The sequence below is a fragment of the Orbicella franksi genome, chromosome 11 (genome assembly GCF_964199315.1).
Source record: "Orbicella franksi chromosome 11, jaOrbFran1.1, whole genome shotgun sequence".
Classification (NCBI taxonomy): Eukaryota; Metazoa; Cnidaria; class Anthozoa; order Scleractinia; family Merulinidae; genus Orbicella; species Orbicella franksi.
The window spans coordinates 17,416,821-17,437,564 of NC_138155.1; the positions used below are offsets into that span (position 1 = coordinate 17,416,821).

The window sequence follows — 20,744 nt, forward strand, 5'->3', positions numbered from 1 at the left end:
GTAAAAAGGTGTGGCTTATCCACTGGTGCTGTTAGGGTAAATTTATGTTATCAGTGCTTTAAATAAGATTTCAGACTGGATTGGTGGTTTTATCCACTTAGAACCCACCTAATATTTCATTTGGTCTCCAGGCAGGACACAGGTGCAGCTAGATGTGCAAGGCTCTAGGGGGTCTAAGGGCAGGCAAACTCAGGAAATGCATTTTGCTGACCAGAGAAACAGTTATTTGGAAATTCAGAATATTTTTTGATTGAACATAAACATCACTAGCCATGTGATTATTTTTGATTAATGCAAAATCATGTATTAAGAAGTAATTTTTGCCACGCAAAGTTTATTTGAAATCTTGGAATTCCTGATTGCAAAGAACAAACACAAGTTTGCCATGACTGCCAGGTTAAAACTTAGAAAGACTGTAGTGAATGATTGCATTTCAATTTGCTGTAAAAGTAGAAAAAAAAATAGAAAAAAAGTCAATCATATTTACTACTTTGATTTGATTTTGGCATGTTATTTGGGCTGCTACCACTCAGAGGACTTTAGGTAAGATGACATGCAGTAGTATGGCAGTGAAACACCCTTGATGTTAAGCCCATAGGCATTGGTAAATATTCTAAACAGGGTCTTCTACTGTATTTTCAGAAACAGTCCTGAGTATTTTGAAGTTGTTTCTACTCCAATTGATTTGTTGAAAATTCAGGTAAGATATAGGATTATGTGTGATAGCGGAGCTCTGGCGGCCCAAACGGTCGCCAAACAGTGCCCCATGCTCATATAGGAAAGAAAAGGAAACCCAGGAATAGATTTTCTCATGGTTATCATGGCTGTGGTATTGCTCGCAAGCACTTACACACAACGGCAGAGGTGGATACGAGCAGGATGTCAGCCATACTCCAGCTAATACATTGACAGAGACTTGCAGCCTTGGTTTAACCCATTGACGCCTGAATGAAATTGCCCGTGACCCACCCCTAATTCCCTGGTGTTTTTTGGAATATTTCTGAGTGAGCGAAAGCACAAGAATAAACCATATGTGCAGTAACCACAGACACAAGATCAGGTTTCAAGACATCGTTTATTTAAAGTTGAATAAATGAAGGGTCAAAATATTAAAAAATATTAGCAAAAAGAACTCAACCTAATGTGTAAAACTGATGAGAAAACAAGAAATTATATTATTTCTTTACTGCGCGACAAAATGTCCCACAGAAGCTGAGAAAATTGACTTTGCGAAAATGAGTTAATTATTGACTTTGGAGGACAAAAACGAAACCAAATAAAACAGAATTGAATTTCTTGTACTATAATGGCTAATATTTGAGAAAACAACGAAAAATGAAAGCGAAGAACTCATGTAAAAATCAATCTGAAAACAAGAAATCAGGTAATTTCTTTGCTGCGCAACGAAAATATTACGGCGCTGCAAAAGAAAGATGAAAGTCGTAAATCAAAAAGACAACAAAAACAAGCGAATTATTTTGAGATCAGTCGTATTTCAACCATGTTAAATCAGTGGCCATTTAGTTCTTTTCTCAGCGGTTCTGTAGTAGCTGAATAAGACTCCAAAAAAATATTTGAACGAAGCGAATAAACTAAATAAACAAAGCGCCTGGAGGTTGCTGTAAATTAAATATGTAGAAATCCAGCGTGCAAGTTACTCTACACTTTTAAAACCTAAAATTCCCAAATACAGGGAACCAAATGAAAGAAATGTGAAAGGAAGTTCAATAACAATAAATTTTCATTCAAGCTGAGATGAAGAAACCTATTTAAAAGCAAAAAATTGTTTAAAATTTTGCAGACGTGCTTCGCTGCATGACCACATGTTCAAATTATTCTTCACGCTAACGCGAAAGCTTGAGGTTTGTGGCGACCGCTCTTGCAGTCATTTTAATGCCTGTGGCTTTACCAATCGTTCCAAAAGTTGAATTCAACTTTGAAGTAATAATGTACATTACCATTTTTGTTTCTGAAGTCCAAAAAGCCGCTTTAAACCTGCGATCATGTTTTCTCGGCAGTTGTAGGAAGAAAAACTTCTTCACCAGAAAGTGTTGAGGACTCTGTACTCCTTGATCCTCCATTCTGAGGCCACCTGAATATTGATTTGTATTTTTCCTTTCTATTTTAAAGCCCAAAGGAGTAATTTATCCGTGTTAGGAATGAAAACAAGACCTTGGAAGTTTTTTAGATTTGGCCCGCAACATGCCATGATTACTTGCACTTTTCGAGTGCGCGATTTTAAGAAGAAAAACCGTCTTTCTAGGACCTGTAAAGTCCTCTGAAAATATGCTCAGAAGTCCATTCTGATTGGTTTAGTTTTCCTCAAGAACAATAGAACAATAGGAGAACCAAAAAATCTTCAGAGAGGGTAGGAAAGGCAATTGTCCCCATGTGCTTTTTTTCGGGCGGTTACGGGTGGCACAAGGAAATGTAGGAGTTTTTCGCATGGGCGGTTACGGGCGGCACAGGCATCAATTGGTTAACGTGTACATCTTTGATATTGGACATCCATGTTATGGTCAATTGACACCTGTCAAAACAAGTTATCTGCTGACCATTATCACATGACCATATCATGGGCTAAAGTTTAGAGCTCATCGAGATCACATGTTTTTTTTAAGTTGACTGCTGACCAAGTGCTGGTTTTGATTGGATTGCAGGCTCATGTCAGGTTAACTTGTTGTAATTGGGACTGGGTTGTTTGGAAGCTGGTTAATGCTAACCCAGGACCCAAAGTATAAATTTTTCTTGTATGCAAATGTTTTTCACTGCTTATGTTTTGTGTATTTTGAGGTTATTCAAACTCAAAACAGAAGGCCAAACAATATTGACAGAAAATCTAACCACAAAGTTGCAAAACTCAAGTCAAAATTCTCGCTTATCCTGGGTAAGCTTAATCAGGCTTTGAACAACCCAGCCCAGGAGCTCTGCTTTTAGGCTTGGCTAAATCTACAGTACGGCTCAAAAGTAAGTTACCTCCTCTCGTGTCGTTTCTTGCGAGACAAGTCTCGTTTCTCTCGAGACATTTCTCGTTTCTCGCGAGCTGCATCTCGTTTCTCTCGAGAATCACTGAAGCGTTTAGTATGGCGTATATTACGCGTAAAAAACCGGTTACGGGCAACGATTGCCGCTCTGCAGTTCATTGTCAAATCGATGGGACCGTCCAACATAAAATATGCATCGATCGTTTGCTCAATTCATATCGAACAAAGGTAATATCGAACATCGAACGTAACTACAAGTGGAGTTACATGCGTTTCAATTCGTGCGATCACGGGGGCAAAGAGTTGATTTTGCGAATCTTACTCACTCTGAATGATTCAGTTACCTACATTTGCTCGCTCTGCAATAACCGCTAACTCAAACAAACATTTCATTTTGCGTAGGAGAAAAACGTTCCGGCTTTCGGCATGCGCCAGCGAGTCAATTGGGAATGGGAGTCATGAAAGCGTCACAGAAATTGTTGAAAAAATTATATCTCCAGTTCTATTTGGCATAAATCGTTCATTCAAATGCTGAAATACGATATCTTTGAAGACAGGGGTCTTTATCAAGGTTTCTGAGATGCGCCGTTTACATTACATGTACATGTAGTTTTAACTTTTTCTGCCAGCACGAGTTTTGTCTAGCGGTACGCGTCGACAAGTCGACCACATAATGAACTTTTATTGTTCTCCGAAACGTCAAGGCAAACACTAAAAATATATTTCCAGTTTTATTTGGCATAAATCGTTTATTCAAACGGCAAAATACTATATCTTTGAAGACAGGAGTTTCTAATAATGTTTATGTGATGCGACGTTTACAGTAACTCAATGTTTTTGCAAGGGAAAGTTCTGTCTAGCGGCAGTCGATTTAATACGCAAATGAAGTTTGTTTTGCAAAGCGTCGCCGCAAAAACATCGCCGGTTCTATTTGATATAAATCGTTTTTTTCCAATGGCACAATACACTCTCTTTAACAGATAGAATTTTTGTTGCTCGACAACGAAGATCTCGAGCGGTATGTGAATAAACATTTTATATATCGGTCGATACAGCGGTCTAGGCCTGCCATAAGATACATGATCCGACTTCTGAACACTGAAACGCACTTTTATTACCACATTTGCACATAACTATTATTAACATTGGCCAGCTAGTCTAAGAGTCGTGATCTTTTCTAAATTACATTCATGACAACGGAAACTTTTCTCTTCGAACGGCAATACTGTACTTGAGCGCGCTCAAATCCACGAAACTATGTTGTTATCTCTCAATCTTTCTTATATGAACTTGAACACGTGAGAATCTCCGATTTTAAGACTGATGAATTCATTTTTTTCACAAACTGGACTGTTTTGCACAAACTGGCCGTTAGGGTTCAATCTAAGAAAGCGGATTTTAGCGCACTCAAACATATGAATTAATTAAGAGCCCAGACCTGAACCCTATCGAGCTTATCTTGCATGAACTTAAACACTTCCTTCGCATCAACGTAAAGCCCACAACGAAGGATGAGCTTCTCGGCGGGATAACGCGATTTTGGCAAGAAAGAATGACGGCAGAGAAGTGCACGACGTACATTGACCATTTACAGAAGGTTGTGCCATTGGTAGTTCAGCGAGAAGGCCCTGCATCTGAGCATTAACAACAGCTCTTTTCAGAGCTAACCTAGAGAAAATCCTGTCATCGTTTACGAGTATGAATAAAAAGTTAGTCGAGGTTTCATGATCAAAGCGTGGTTTAGCATGTTTATGAGTATGAATAAAAAGTTAGTCGAGGTTTCATGATCAAAGCGTGGTTTAGCATTTTTACGAGTATGAATAAAAAGTTAGTCGAGGTTTCATGATCAAAGCGTGGTTTAGCATGTTCACGAGTATGAATAAAATGGTAATCGAGGTTTCATGTTCAAAGCGTGGTTTAGCATGTTCACAAGTTTGAATAAAATGGTAATTGAGGTTTCATGATCAAAGCGTGGTGTTGCATGTTCACAAGTTTGAATAAAATGTTAGTTGAAGTTTCATGATCAAAGTGTGGTGTCGCATGTGTTCACAAGTTTAAATAAAATGTTAGAGGTTTGATGTGGCAAAAAGCGTGTGAACACAAATATGGATAAAAAGTTGGTCGAGGCTCAGTGATTAAAGTGTGTGTTCAAAAGGTAGTCGAGATTCCTTATGTTTACAAAGCATGTGTTCTCAAGCATACACAAGTATGAATAAAAAGTTAGTCAAGTCGGATTTCATGTGCAAAGCGAGCGTTCACAAGTTTGAATAAATTAGTTATTCGAATGTGAAGTGAAGTATGATCAAAGCGTGGCGTGCTTGCAACTTTTGAATAAAAAGTTCGAGGCTTATGTGCAAAGCGTGTGTTCGCAAGTTTGAATATTAAATTATTCGACGGAACACTTAGTGTCGTTTCGTATGTTGACAATCTTTGGATAAAAAGTTCGTCGAGTTTCCCGACAAATCAGCTGGGAGCGATAGTTGGCAAAACATAGGCGGCGCTGCTGTGTTGACTTAGTGATCGCGATCGCTGCTTTAACTTCCAACATGTAGATCAGGTGACAAAACTCCACATGTTGTTTCATGAACACTACATTTTGATTATCAACTGTATGAATCACGTTTAGGGTTGCGAACAAACTTTTGTTTTAATATCTATACAAACAAGAGAATTAATACAACTGTAAAACATATTTGTAAACACGAGTGACTAACTTGCCGACGATTCACATACCTTCAACTTTTATCGTGCATGTATTTACAAAAACTAAACGTTAAGCAAGTCTGGCTGGAATAAAAAAAAAGGTTTGGCCGATGTATATGAAACAATACTGGACGCTTGAGAATTTATAATAAACACATGGTACACACGCATTGCTGATGAGAATGAAAATCGTGTCTACCGCGCTAATCGATACGATACGATACAGACGTCTTATTAACAAAACAGGTTTCGAATACCGACGAATGCGTAGCATTGGTACTTCCAGTGCACTCGCGAGAAACGAGTCTCGTTTCTCTCGAGACGAGTCTCGTGAGAAACGAGACGCGTCTCGCGAGACGGTGGTAACTTACTTTTGAGCGGTACTGTATATATTATGGTAGCTTAATAAAGCTTTGCAGGATCTTAAAGCTATGGACATTGCAGCTTTTCTGTGTGATTTCATGGCTCACAAAATAAACTTTAGGCAAATTTTTCCTCTGAAATTGCAGACTTGGTTACAAATCAACCACCACTGATGGTGTAAGAGAAATCAGGGTTAAAACTAATGCTCAAGGACTAAATCAGGAGTACAATGGCTGTTTGAAGGACTTAATTGTGTCACTTGCTGAATGTTGTCTTCCTTGTTGTGTTTCTTTCAGTCGTAAGCTTTTCACAGACTAATGCTTTTCCTATTGCACTTTGTTTCTCAATCAGCAACGTCTGAAAACAGATGAATATGAAGACATTGATACTTTTAGTGCTGATGTAAACTTGCTGTTTGATAATGCTATCAAGTTCTACAAATCTGATGCACAAGAACACAAGGATGCTATTAAACTTAAAGAGGTGTTTGAAGATGCAAAGGCTCGCCTCTGTTCTCAAATGCATAAAGGTAAATTATGCAACTGAGCTTCCCTTACAATTTAAAGTGAATTAAGTGTAACAGCTGCAGCTCTTGATCCAACATATTTCTCATGATCAAGAGATGCTTGACCATGCTTAACCAAGTTCTCAGCTGAATTCAGTTTCTTTTGTCCTCTTGATTTGGTACTGAAAGGGATATGTTTAAATAGAAAACCTAGTTATTCTGTGTGATTGGAGAATGTTGAATTAAGTCTGTAAGTCCTCAGATTCTTTGTTCACAATTGAACAGAACAATTATTTACATCTCCAGTGAAGGAGTAAATAGATTATGCTTAAGGTACAGTGCAGCTCAGATATAAGCGAACTACGCATACACAATTTATACTGAAGCGTTCAATCTAGTTCCCAGGGTCTCTCCTCTTCTCGTCCTCCTCTTTCACTCCTCTCTTGCTCTGGGTGGGTGGGAAGATGGGAGATCCTGGGAACTAGGTTGTGAAGCATTCTGTGGCCTAGTCGAATACATGAGATCTCAGGTTTCCTTGACACAAATTATACTCTCAAACAGTAAAATAACTCTTTCCTTGATGAAAGAATTGTTTATCAAAGTTTTCTTGGTGCACCGCTCATGTTTACTTAATTTTTCTTCAAGGAATAGTTCTGTGTATCAGTATGTGTCAGCAAGTCATTTGCAAGATGTTCCTTAACATCATTAGTTCCGACTAGATCTTGCATCGAAACTGAAATGATGTCTACATTTCTACTTGGCACAAATGGTTCATTCTAGCAGTTACATACCCTTTCTTTGAAGAATGGAGTTTATCAAAGTTTCCGTAACATGCGGTTTACATCGAGGTTAAAATTTTTTCTGCAAGCAAAAGTTCTTTGTTTTGGTGTGTGTCTGCTGGTCACTTGCACGAACCGTGTTCATATTCTGTCGATTGAAACATGTTATCTTCCGGTTGTACTTGGTACAAATTGTTTGCTCTTTGAAGATGGGATTGTTGAAGTCTCATCCCTGTTCTATTTGGCAGAAAGCAGTAAATTGTCCATTCAATGGCAAATCTCTTTTAATAGGTTGCCCAATTACAAAATGCTTGTTCCAGCCAAGTCTAGTCTGAAGGCATGTGCGTGTATACTGTATATGCGTATTCAAAATAAAGAAAACTCTTTCTGGCTCTGACAAGCTCTCAAGTTGTTGAAAACAACAATGACCTGTTAAGAAAAGAAGAAACAATACGTTAGCTCCTGCATACTAATGAGCCAGAAATGCCTATACTGTATACGCGTATGTGTGTATGTGTGTATATATGTATACGTGTATATGGCTGATGCAAATAAATTATGCATATATTTTGGTTCGCTTATATCTGAGCTGCACTGTAGGTATGATCATGTGTTGGGATTATACTTAAGGTTACCATAGACCTTTTGGGGTTGTCCTTAGCCAAGGAAATTGTCAGCATAAACTATGAAATATCAATGGGTGATTCTAAAAATATCCATACCCTACCACGGGGGGGCATGAACATTTTAACCCCCCTTGCCTTTGGAAATTTCAAAATGCTCTATCCCCATGCCCTTGGAATTCCAAATTGTTAACTCTTCCTCCCCTCCGGAATTTTGAATTATTTTTCAGACCCTTTGGAGCCTAAAACTTCTAACGAGCAAGAAACTTTTGCCTTTTCCTCCCTCCAAGAAAATTCTGCTCACAATTTTCGGTTAAGCAAACAAGCAACTCAAGTTTATTATAAACGTTTATCAAAGTACAACGTAGCTTTCCCTTCTAAGTGTTATCTTTAAGTTGCTTAGCACCAAATAAACCTTTTTGTTTTAAGTTCATTAGCTTCATATTTTCAGGAGTGTACATCAAATTGATATCAGTGGAAGACAAAAGTAAAGTTTGCAATGTACCGTCATCCATCATATTCAAAATTTTGTTCATCGAGTAACTGCTGACCACTAGTAATAACTGTAATATACCTAGCCTGTTTTGCGACGCGCGAATAGGTCTAGAAGTTTTCGTAGAGCGCTATGCCCCTACCCTTTTATCACCGATCACTTTGTACTTCTTCTCTTGTGTGTACATATAAAAGCTTGCTCCCATGCTTACCATCAGGGTTTGGTGTGTTGTAGAAGTTTTCATCAAGCCCTACACCTGAACTCGTTCATAAACGATCATTTCTACATAATGAACTGTACAGCTCTAGTATCACACATATCTAGATAATGAACTTTATGGCTCTATGGCTCAACAGGTCTATGGCTCTATTTTACCCGTATATTTTACTTTCCTTTAATGCAGTAATAGTCCTTTAAATAGTATGTTTCTACCGCAGTATATTTTACTTTCCTTTAGTACATTAGTACGACATATATTTTACTTGCCTTTAGTACGTTAGTACAACTATATTTTACTTTCCTTCAGTACATTAGTAGGACAGAATATTATACTTTCCTTCAGTATGTTAGTACATGTACGATGTATATTTTACTTTCCTTCAGTACGTTAGTACAACCGTATAATTACTTTCCGTCAGTATGTCATTGCAGCGGTATATTTTATATTCCTTTAGAATGTTAGTATGATATATATTTTACTTTCCTTCGTTATGTTAGTACGATGTATATTTTACTTTCCTTTAGTACATTAGTGTGATCATACATTTTACTTTCCATCAGTACGTTAGTACGGCGGTATATTTTACTTTCCTTCAGTATGTTAGTACCCCTGTATATTTTACTTTCCTTTAGTACATCAGTATGATCTTGTATGTTACTTTCCTTCAGTGCGTTAGTGGTGTAGAAATGTGTGATGGTAGAGCCGTAAAGCTGTACAGTTCATTATCTAGATATGTGTGATTGTAGAGCCGTAGAGCCCGAGTAGAGCCATAGAACTGTAGAGCTGTAGAGCCATAGAGCCTTAGAGCTGTAGAGCCCAAGAGTCGTAAAGCTGTACAGTTCATTATCTAGATGTGTGTGACCAAAGAGCCATAGAGCTTATTATGTAGAAATGATCGTTAATGAACGAGTTCAGGTGTAGGGCTTAATGAAAACTTCTACAACAGGCCAAACCCCATTGGTAACCATGGCAACATGCCACTGTTTTATATGAACCTGCAAGAGAAGATTAAACAATTTTCTCCTACATCCCCTACTAAGTATTGTTTGTCCAAGGGTGTTCAGTTGCCTTCAGGAAGGTTTTTTGATGAGGGGGACTAGAAAGTACATTTCTGCCCGATAAATCGAGAGCCTGGATACAAGTTTGTGAAGCACCTCGAAGGTTGAAGTCGGCCATTTTGGTTTCATGGGTTTTTCTTTTGTAAATATGTTGTTTTTTTGCCTATTGGCGTTTGCTCACAGGTAGATGAAAGTGGTAGAGGTATTTATAACTGGTCATGTATTGATCATAACAGAAAGAAAGAAAGAATTGATAAAAGAAACCCGCGCACACAAAGCCATAAAGTGGGATCGTGCTGGGATCATGTTAATTTAGCATATGGGGGAAATTAAGCTCATAGCTTTTTTTCTTGGCAAGAGAATTTGATGGTTTCCACTCGCTTTCTCTCCTTGTGGAGTCCAAGGTAAGCTTAAGTTCTTGATAAGGTTTGATTTCATCGTTTTATTTTGTATACACACTTTGAAATTCTGCCTGTGTTAGTATCTGACAGAAGTTTGAAATTTGTTAGCCTATTTTAAAATACTTCAACTAAGAAATTCGAATTGCCTTATCTTTTGGTTTTGTTGTTCACACTACTTTTCTTTTGTATTCCATGCAGTTTGACCAGAGGGAAAATGTCTTCACGGATGGTATACAAGTCAACCTACATGTGAGCTCGAGTCAATACACTCTGAAATATTTTAGTGATGGATGAAAAAATTAAGTCCAAGAGACTGTGTAGATCTACTTTTTGTGAAAGAGATGTGTTGTCCAATTGTGCCTAACATAAGCCAGATGCATGGTGGCTGGTGAAGTAGAGTTTTTTTACTGCTAGAAATGAGAGATTAAACAAACTGAAATCGAAACTTGAAATAATTATGAAGAAGAGAATGCTTGATACTTGTCAAAATAGGTATGTTCTGTAATCATTGCAAAAATCTTTTAGAAGAGACATATCTGCGATCCTTTTGAATATTGCTACATTGCTAGTGAGATTAGTACAAACAATTACCAAGATATATAGGAATAAAATACTGTGAGTTTTGTTTCCAAGAAAGAAAATTGTTTTTTTTTTTACTTGCATACACTACAATATGTAGTACCCTTATTATTGTATTGTACCAAGCTGGGCTCTTCTCCCTATAGTTGACTGAAGGTGCACTTTTTTCAGGCTGGAGGTACTATAAGACTTAACAGGACAGGGATTTCAAACATTAATTGATTATTTATTCAAGAAATAAGATCTAGTAGGGCCACGTTAGGTTTGTAAAAGGGGTTTCAAGCTAAGAGCTACATGTATATGAAAGGGAAGCCTTTCCCGTCAAAAACAATTATTAAAATGGATAGGGTTTTGACCTTGGGGCAGAGCCTCCTGGTATAAAACTTTGTTACTTCCCTTCCCCCTCCCTATATGGACATAGTTATATAGTAAAAAATCTTATAAATTGTAAGTATAAATTGTAAAAACACCCCCTTCCCTTTGGGTTGAAGATTGAAACAAAACTGACTGAAATGATCCTTATAATATTGAAGGAAACACTTTTCTTTCTATAGATTTCCCATTTACTAGCAAGCTAAAATCGAATTGTTCCTGTCTCACGTAAGTGAAATTGGGCAAAATACTCTTGGCAGTCTTAGCATTCTCACGGTGATTGCCTAAAATAATTGTCAAAATCATGTATTATAATTTTGCATAATAATTATTGTTATACAACTATTTCATAATGTTAACGGAACAAGGACCATAACCAATTTACCTTGACCTAAAATGCACTGCAGACTCACTAATATTATACATATATTATAACCAACACCAGTGACTAGGTATCAATTTTGGACTGACTGGTGAATATGGTGAACTCTCATTTAATGATTTCAGTTTGAAACAGGCTGTAATTATTCTTTAACACTACATCATGTACAAGTTAATATAATAACAATGTTCCAATTCCAATCAAAATTAATTATTATCCATTTTGAAATTTATAAGCAGTCTGTGTAGTCTGTGTAAACAACCTGTTATTTGATTTTTGTATTTCTTTTCCATTCCGAGCAGTCTGGGCTTGAGCCCTGTCTGGGGACATTGTATTGTGTTCTTGGGCAAGACTCTTTACTCTGACAGTGCCTCTTTCTTCTCAGGTGTATAAATAGGTACTGGCAAATTTAATGTTGGGGGGTAGCCCTGCGATGGACTAGCATTCCATCCAGGGGGTAGTAGAAATAGTCCTAGTTGCATCATGCTACTGAAACTGGGATAAGCACTGGCCTGATGGGCTTCTTGGCTCACATGCAGACTTTACTTCCACTTCTGAGTTGCCATTTGCCTCTTTTTAAGAACGAATGCTGGTGCAAAATATTTCACATGAAAATGACTTGATTTTCATAAGAATGAACGTACAGGTGACTTACATTTTCATATGAATAGTTTTGCACAAAGACTTGTTTTGCCACAGAGGCAAAAGCCAACCTAGAATTGGCCTATTTATCAATGAGCTGGCTCAGAGAGCCTTTGATTTACGTAAAATTCTATGGTGAAACAAACACAGGATTATGCTCCATTACAGTACCAAGCTACAAACAAGACCAAACACACAACACTCAATTGAATTTACTTACAGTGACTTTGCTTGCCATTTAAAAGTAAATTGAGATAAACTGTAGCGATGATTAATCATTGATGGGTGTATGAGAAAGGCAAATGATTGATGATTACTGCTACTTTGTTTGCTAAAATAGATCAACTCAGCAATTCCACACGGCGGATAGGAAAATTCCACCTGCTCCTGGAACCAATCAAATTGTAGGATTTGTTGAATTCTGCCATCTCACAAACAGAAAAAAATAAAATGTATTACATTTGTATGGTATAGAAATTGCTTGACAGTAATTATTGTCGTGAAAATTCTATTTATGATTTGTGAACACCCACCTTTAAGAAGTATAGCACTTATAATGTGTAAAACTAAAATTCACTAAATTTAAATTATTTAACAACATAATTTTTACTTTTAGTATTTCTACAACTTATTAACCATGTACCATGTACACTGTCAAATCAAATCAAAATTGTTATTTTTAATCTTTGCTACCTGTTTTTTTTTTTTCAAAAGGGGAACCTAGAATGCCATTTGAGGAAGAAATGGTAGGTTTGTTCACTTTATCTGTATTCTTGCATACAGTGTAGCACAGAAAATTTTGGCCGCTTTCTGTCAACAGAAAAACTCTTACTCTGCGAAAGTCAATTAAAAATAGTGAAAAATGGTAGCCATTTTCAAAATAATTAAACACAGTACAACTCTAGATTATTATTTATTTTCTCAATGGGCATTAAACATTTCCAGATGTTAAAGAGACATTAACCCTTTGACTGCCAAATTTTCACAAAAATGCCGTTTTTAACCGTTAAATCAGTTTTTTGGGCTGCCACGAGCCTAAATGGGCCTTAGTTTTGCTGAAAAAGCTACTTTTTATCAAAAAGATCGATTTCCCTATGATTAGGTACAAAAATGTATGATATTTTAATTTGGCGCACGCGCACAAGCCAAAATTTGGACTTTTTTTTTTCTGATTACCCGTTTCAAATTTTTTTCTTGCCCCTTTCCTTTCCTTTTTCTTGGCCCTTTTACTCTCGCTACCTTTTGCGTTTCATATTTTTTCTGGCTGCCATAAAAACGTGGGTGTTAATTATGGGCAAAGCCTGGAAATGGGACCTTGATCAATTATAGGTATATAGTAGGCCATTTTTTCCACCAGTTTCAAAACTGATAACGTTTTTCACTTTGCTACGTCAGAATGCCATCGATATCCAAAACCTCCTGTTGCATGGATAGATCTATCCTAACTCTACTATCTGCTTATCAAGAATACCTGGTGACATTTAAATTGATGATGTCGCAAGTGGTACAAAGAGCATGACCACTCAGGGTGTCTATAGGTGCCGTTGGCAGTCAAGGGGTTAAAGTACCTATGAAGTGAAAAATAATTGGTGTTAATTTGAAAGGTCTTTCAAAGTAAAGAAGAATGACATTTTCCTTTTCGGAATAATTTTATCTTCTTTTGTTTTAGAGATATTGATGTTTTTGTACTGTTATGTTTTGCTGCTGGGTTCCCTGTGAAGACATATTTAGGTTTGTGCATGCGTAGAGGTGGCCTCTTTGAACGGAGACCAGGAGGACACTGAGTTAAAACCTCAGTTATGACAAGTTTACCTCGGCTTTTAGGTCAGTTTTAGTCCAAATTGTCAGTGTTTTTCTGAGAATTCTACCGTTGTAATATCGTGGCATCACTGTGAGTTGTTCTCATGGCTTATCGTGAATTAAATGTTCTGGTTAAAGTGAATTTGTCCATGGTTTGTCACCGTTCGCAGCTACATTATGCAAATGAGGAAAGTGATGATGTTATAAGAAGTACCACCAAAGAGTGAAAAATTGAATCAAAAACATATCTAGAAATGTTGGAGCAGTGTTCTTCAAACTTAGCACCAGAAATGTACATCATAAAGGAAACAAAATGAGACCTGTTGTGCCATTGCCATGACAACACTCTTAGCTCCAGTCTCTTTCTGTCAAAAACCAAATATTCTCATTTGCAACCCTTTAAAGTGGGATTGCATAATACAAAAACCTCAATATCTCTAAAACAGAGGAAGATATTCCAAAAAGGTAAATGGCCTTCTTCTTTGTTTTGCAAGGTCTTTCAAAGAAGCAGCCATTATTTTTCACTTTATAGGCACTTTAAACAGATCTAATTAGCTATGGTTCCTAACGATAGTCTCTTAAAGCACACCTGTAGGGTACGCTTGTAGGGTAAGTATCTTCCATTGTTGTGAAGGTAGTGGTGGAAAGTGATTACTAAAAGACTAATGGAAATCTTAAAGGTGAAGGTCACTCCAAAGAATGTATATTTTTTGTCAACGCTAATAAAAACCTTGCACTAAGTTTAACCACTCACCAAAGTTTCAGCCTCTAAAGTGCAGGTTTTCCTTATGAAATTCGTCTTCAAAGAAGCCCAAAATTTGAGCATTGTTGCTGCCATTTTGACGCCTGAATGATATTGTCCACGACCCACCCCTAATTCCCTGGTGTTTTTTGGAATATTTCAGAGCGAGCAAAAGCGCAGAAATAGACCCTATGCGCAGTAACCACAGACAGAAGATCAGGTTTCAAGACATCATTTACTTAGAGTTGAATGAATGAGGGGTCAAAATATTAACAAAAAGAACTCAACCTGATGTGAAAAACTGATAATATTATTTCTTTACTGCGTGACAAAATGTCCCACAGAAGCTGAGAAAAAATGAATATGTGAAAATGAGTTACCGGTAATTATTGACTTCAGCGGACAAAACAAAACCAAATAGAACACAATTTCTGTTCTTGTACTATAACAGCTAACATTTGAGAAACCATTGGAAAGACATCTAAAAATCAATCTGAAAACAAGAAATCAAAAAATTTCTTCACTGCGTGACGAAATATTGCAGCGCTGTGAAAGAAAGATGAAAGTTGTAAATCAAAAGGCGACAAAAACAATCCAATTATTTTGAGATCAATCGTATTTCAACTGTGTTAAATTAGTGGCCACTTAGTTCTTTTCTCAGTGGTTCTGTAGTAGCTGAATAAGACTCCTAAAAATATATTTGAACGAAGTGAATAAACTGAGTGGAGGTCGCCATAAACTAAATATGCAGAAATCCAGCGTGCAAGTTACTGTTCACTTTTAAAATGCCTATGACATGAAAAATAATTGCTGCTTATTTGAAAGTGATTGTGATATCCAATCAGAGTAAAGTTGGTAATTGTTAATGTAAATATGGTGGAAATTCGGTCATTGCAACAAAATGTGGCGTTCTGAACATTTCAATTGCTCCTTTATTCGAAAATGGGGAATTACGACTGAAACTCCTGTTTCTCGTTATTAAAATACACAAGAAAACTACACACTGGACTTCTAGTCGGATAGTAATAGTGAAAAGGAAGTTTATTTTGGAGGTAGAGAGACCGCCAGACCATGCGATTTGTCCAGTAATGCGATCTTTTAAGCCAATGAAAGCAGTTCGTTTTGTTTAGTTCATCGAAGAAATGGTACTGTTTTCCATTTCAGAGTGATTTATTGACATAGTGAGTATGAATGTTACCAGCCAGTAATGCTTGTAATTCACAAGATAAGTGTGTTCAGCAAAAATAACTTCTCGACTGTAAATTTTATTTTGTGACACGGAAAGAAAAGGAAATTAATGTCGTTACATGTTCGTTGTTACATGTTCATAAAAAAAACCTAAATATTTTTAAGCCTGATGAAATTAATAAACTCAGATTCCCTCAATGTACAGTTTATCTAGCTCTGAATGTTTACAGAACGCCGCTTGACCATCGTCTTTTGCTTTCTTAAACTTTGGGATCAATTCCTTTCTGCAGTTTATGATTTCTTTTGGTAGGTCTACCTATATTTTAAGACACTTTCCTTTTAGCTTCTTTGCTCTTGACATTACCAACTCTTTATCAGAATGTTGCAGAAACCGAGTGATGATCAGTCTTGGCTTATCTTGTGAAGGGTTGAGCCTCTGGATGCGATGAATTCTTTGAAACTTGATGGTATCACGTCACTGATATCCAGCTCATTCTGCACAAATCCAACTAACTCCTCTTTGATGTTCTCCTCTGGTGCCAGATGTTTCTCTGATCCCATAAAAGCAAAGGTTTCCTTGTCGTTAATACATTTCCATGTAAAGCTTTTCAACCCTCAATGTTTTGATGTCTCCCTGAAGCTTCTTCACCCTCGCTGTTTTTTCTTGAAGAGATTTTTTCCCAGTGCTTCATTTTCTCCTTCACTTTCTCAGTTTTGGAGTTTGCAAAAGACATTCCTTTGTCTAACATCTTTAATGATGATGCGGTGTCTTTACTGAAAGATTCAAAGCATTTGACCTTCTCTTGCAATCAATTAACCTTTCCATTGACAACTTTCATGTAGCTTTCAAGATTGTCCGGTTTCTTTTCCATTTTATCAGGTTTCTCTAAAACTAATTCAATCTTGGGGATGACTTTTTTAACTACCTCAGACGTTGCGACAACATTATCACTTTTGCTTTGCAACTTTGTCTCCATGTGTCTTTTTATTTGGCTTTCTTCTCCAGTGGGGAAGGAGAATCTTCTTCAGATGATAATGACTCACTTCTCCAAGGCGGTTCGGTTCTCTCTGTATGGGTATTTCGTTTACCGGTAAACTTTTCTACCTTCTGTGCCGTGTAACTAAGGCTGTACATAATTTTTACCCAGGCAGTGAGGCCTGGGTTTAAATTTCGGCTCCGTGTTTTTTTTTCCACATTCAGTCACAAATCACCATCTGGTCTCTAAAGTGCATGTGCCACCTGTGTATGCATACAGCACATGGAATTTACAGAGGTTGTCGTCGAGAAAAGTTAGCACAGATTCCATGAATTTTAGGGTGATGAAATCACATACAAACGAACACACTGTTCAAGGTAGACCAACACTAAAGGATGTTAAGCATTTTCGGAACGGGTTGCTGCAAGCCTTATGAGAGATCAATTTATGAGCGAACATTTTGAGTGAATCATGAATCATGTTATACCAAAGGAGCCATCAACCGGGGCTATGAATTCATCTGTTCGAGTACACATAAGTAAAATGCTCTGAGAAACTTTGTAAAGTGTAATAAAGATAAATTCTCGAACTAAACGATATTCTCTCATTATTTGCATGTAACAGAGTTATGTGTCTTAACAAGAGTGAAACTCATGTAGTGAATTATTGTACATTTAAGCTGAAAGAAACTAATGTATGTTGACCCCAGCAAAACAATTCTTGGCTTGCACTGTCATGCAATCCTGATGCAACAAAAAATTTATTCGAAAACCATTTAGTGGATTAAATCAAGAAATTGTGATGTTATAGGAGATTAATAAATGACACTCCTTGCATTTTTAAGTCTGTGCATTTTCCCAAGCTCAGATATTCGTTGAAATATTTTGCACAAATTTACAGAGACCAGTATGGAACTGCCATGTTGGTGTACCTCCACGGTACGCCTACATTGCGGCCGGAAAATATCTGGAACTTACTTTGGCTATCTAGGCGACTGATTATCTGTACTGAACAAACAAGCATTTACATAAGCACTTTTCCTAATGCTTTAACTTCTAAATGGGCTAAAAATCAGGAGATAAGTATATGATTTCGACAACCGCGCTCGTAGGTCTATGTCATGCATTGCCATAACTATGAAATTCAAAATGTCTCGCTTGCTTGAGAAACGCAACTAACAATGACAAAGGCTAAGGAAAGTAGACTGAAATGTTTATAGGTTGATATAAAGACCTTGACTCATTTCACACCCTAAAGACTTGCAAACGAGTAATAAGCAATTAATCGATTCCAAGAAATGCAATAAAAAGCAGAATAGCTTAAGCACATTTTGATTGAATTTCATACAACTTCAAATGCAGAACATTTAGCTCAATTGCAATATAGATATTGCTTCTCAGTATAGTGACTGCCTGGGTACACGCAGCAAAGCGTCTAGTTTTCTAATGGAGCTAGCAGGAACACGTCTTCACTCTTACCATGCTTGACCCAGTCTCCTTGTCCCTATTAGTAATATCATTGGTATTTAGAATTAACTCCTGTTAAAAAAAGGTTGTTATATTGTTAGTGTTGTAAGCTATGTTGATTGGTTTTGTAATTTGTAATTTGTAAGTTTTGACGTGAGTAACTTTAGTTTTTGTAACATTGTACATAAAGTGTAGTATCACAATCAAAGCCAAAAAAAACCAAAACCAAAACAAACAAACAAAAAAACTTGGCATCAAAAATGTACATTACAACATAAGAAACAAAATGACACCCATAGTTTTGTTGCCATGGAAACTCTCTTGACTCCAGTCTCTTTCAAAAACCAAATATCCTCATTTTTAACCCTTAAAAGTGGGACAGAGGGTCCTGCTTGGAATAGACATGCTTCCCATATTGTCTTAACTCTCATCATTAGATTGGCTGGAGTAGATGGTTCTTGGTTAGCACAAAAACTGGGAATTTCAGTTTAATTAAGACAGGACCAGTGGCAAAACTGTTGTTATGGCAACAGCACAACAGGTGTCATTTTGTTTCTTTTGTGATGAACATTTCTGGTGCAAGTTTGAAGAACACTGCTTCAATATTTCCAGAGATATTCTTTATTCAGTATTTAACCGTTTTAGTTGGAAACCTCATGACATTATGATTTTCCTAATTTGTGTAATACCAAAACATCAATATCTCTAAAATGAAGAAGGATATTCCAAAAAGGAAAACGCCATCCTTCTTTATTTTGAAAAACCTTTCAAATAAGCAGGAATTATTTTTCATTTTATAGGTACTTTACAACCTTAAATTCCCAAATACAGGGAACCAAATGAAAGAAATGTGAAAGGAAGTTCAATAACAATAAATTTTCATTCAGGCTGAGGTGAAGAAACCTATTTAAAAGGAAAAGAATGTTCAAAATTTTTCAGTCTTGCTGCGATGCTTGACCACATGTTCAAATTAATTCTTCGCGCTAAAGGGAAAGCTTGTGTTTTTGCGGACCAATCCACTCATTTTAATGCCCATGGCTATACCAATCGTTCCAAAAGTTGAATTTTTTACCATTTTTGTTTCTTAAGTCTGTAAAGCTGTTTTAAATCTGCAATCTGTATAAATCTATTCCAAACTTACTTCAAAGCACACTGACCTTCATGTTTTCGTGGTGGCTGTAGGAAGAAAAGATTATTCACCAGAAAAGTTTGAGGACTCTGTACTCCTTGATCTGCCATTCGGAGGCCACCTTAATTATATCCCAAAGCAGTAATTTCTCCGTGCTAGGATTGAAAACAAGACCTTGGAAGGTGTTAGATTTGGCCGGTAACGCGCCATGATTACCTGCACTGAGTGCACAATTTTAAGAAGGAAAACAGTACTGTCTTTCTAGGATCTATAAAGTCCTCTGAAAATATGCTAAGGAAGTCCATTCTGATTGGTTTATTTGTCCTCAAGAACAATAGTACAATAGGGTAATCAAAAAGTCTTCAGGGAGGGTAGGAAAGGCAATTGTCCCCACATGCTTTTTTTTTGGCGGCTATGCATTGGAGGGGTTTTTGCACAGGTGGTTATGGTAATAATGGTGGTTATTGGTAATAATGATGATAATAACAATAACAATAACCACAACCACAACCACAACCACAACCACAACCACAACCACAACCAGCTGTTCTCCTTCATCTCTTTTTCTACTGTCCTCCTCCATGTTTCTTTCAGTCTGCCTCTCTTTCTATGGCCATCAGGGGTCCACCTGAGGGCAACTCGTGGTAGTGCTGCTGTTGGCATGCGTAGCACATGACCAATCCATTTCCATCTCTTTCGGCGGACTTGCTGTGTGATTGGTTCTGTTCCTGTTCTTCTGCGCAACTCATAGTTTGAGATTGTTTGGGGCCAGTATATAAGGAGAATCCTGCGAAGGCACTTGTTCTGGAAGACTTCTAGCTTGTGGCTGATGGTTTTGGTTGTCTTCCAGGATTCTGCAAGATATAGTAGAGTGCTTAAGACATTGCTTTTGAAGAATCGGATCTTTGTCTTCTGGCTGATGTTCCTGGATCTCCAAGTGCCTGGAAGTGAGGCAAAGGCCTGGCTTGCCTTTGAGATCTGGACTAGGATCTCTTCTTCTCCAACTCTGCCGGTGGACACCTTAGATCCCAGGTTGGTAAAGTGATCAGCCTCATCTACCACTTCCCCATTCACCATGATGGATTTATTGGTTCTGCCACTCATCCTCAGATGCCTTGTCTTCTTAATATTGATCTTCAGGCCTAAGTTCCCTGCTGTAGTTGCCAAGGCATTGGTCTTGGCCTGCATGTCCTGGTGTTGACGGGCGAGCAGCGCAATATCATCTGCATAATCAAGGTCTCCCAAGACACTGGTCAATGTCCATCTAATCCCTCTTCTTCCACCACTAGTCACTTGTTTCAAAACCCAGTCGATCCCCAAGATAAACAGAAAGGGGGA

At 37.3% G+C, this 20,744-nt stretch overlaps 1 protein-coding gene and 2 pseudogenes across 2 annotated transcripts in view; 1 reads left to right on the top strand and 2 right to left on the bottom strand.

Moving 5' to 3' along the window:
• LOC145503102 (52 kDa repressor of the inhibitor of the protein kinase-like) overlaps positions 1-20,744 on the bottom strand; it is a 489,168-nt pseudogene that overhangs the window by 274,596 nt on the left and 193,828 nt on the right. The window lies entirely within an intron of this gene.
• The window catches only part of LOC145503084 (protein polybromo-1-like), a 222,583-nt gene that overhangs the window by 8,018 nt on the left and 193,821 nt on the right, over positions 1-20,744 (top strand). Inside the window, exons 3-5 of the mRNA XM_081482521.1 lie at positions 643-700; positions 6,402-6,579; positions 12,819-12,850. Coding sequence (XP_081338647.1) covers positions 643-700; positions 6,402-6,579; positions 12,819-12,850 — 268 coding nt within the window. The remainder of the gene's footprint in view (positions 1-642; positions 701-6,401; positions 6,580-12,818; positions 12,851-20,744) is intronic.
• On the bottom strand, positions 13,670-20,433 carry LOC145503152 (uncharacterized; annotated as a pseudogene).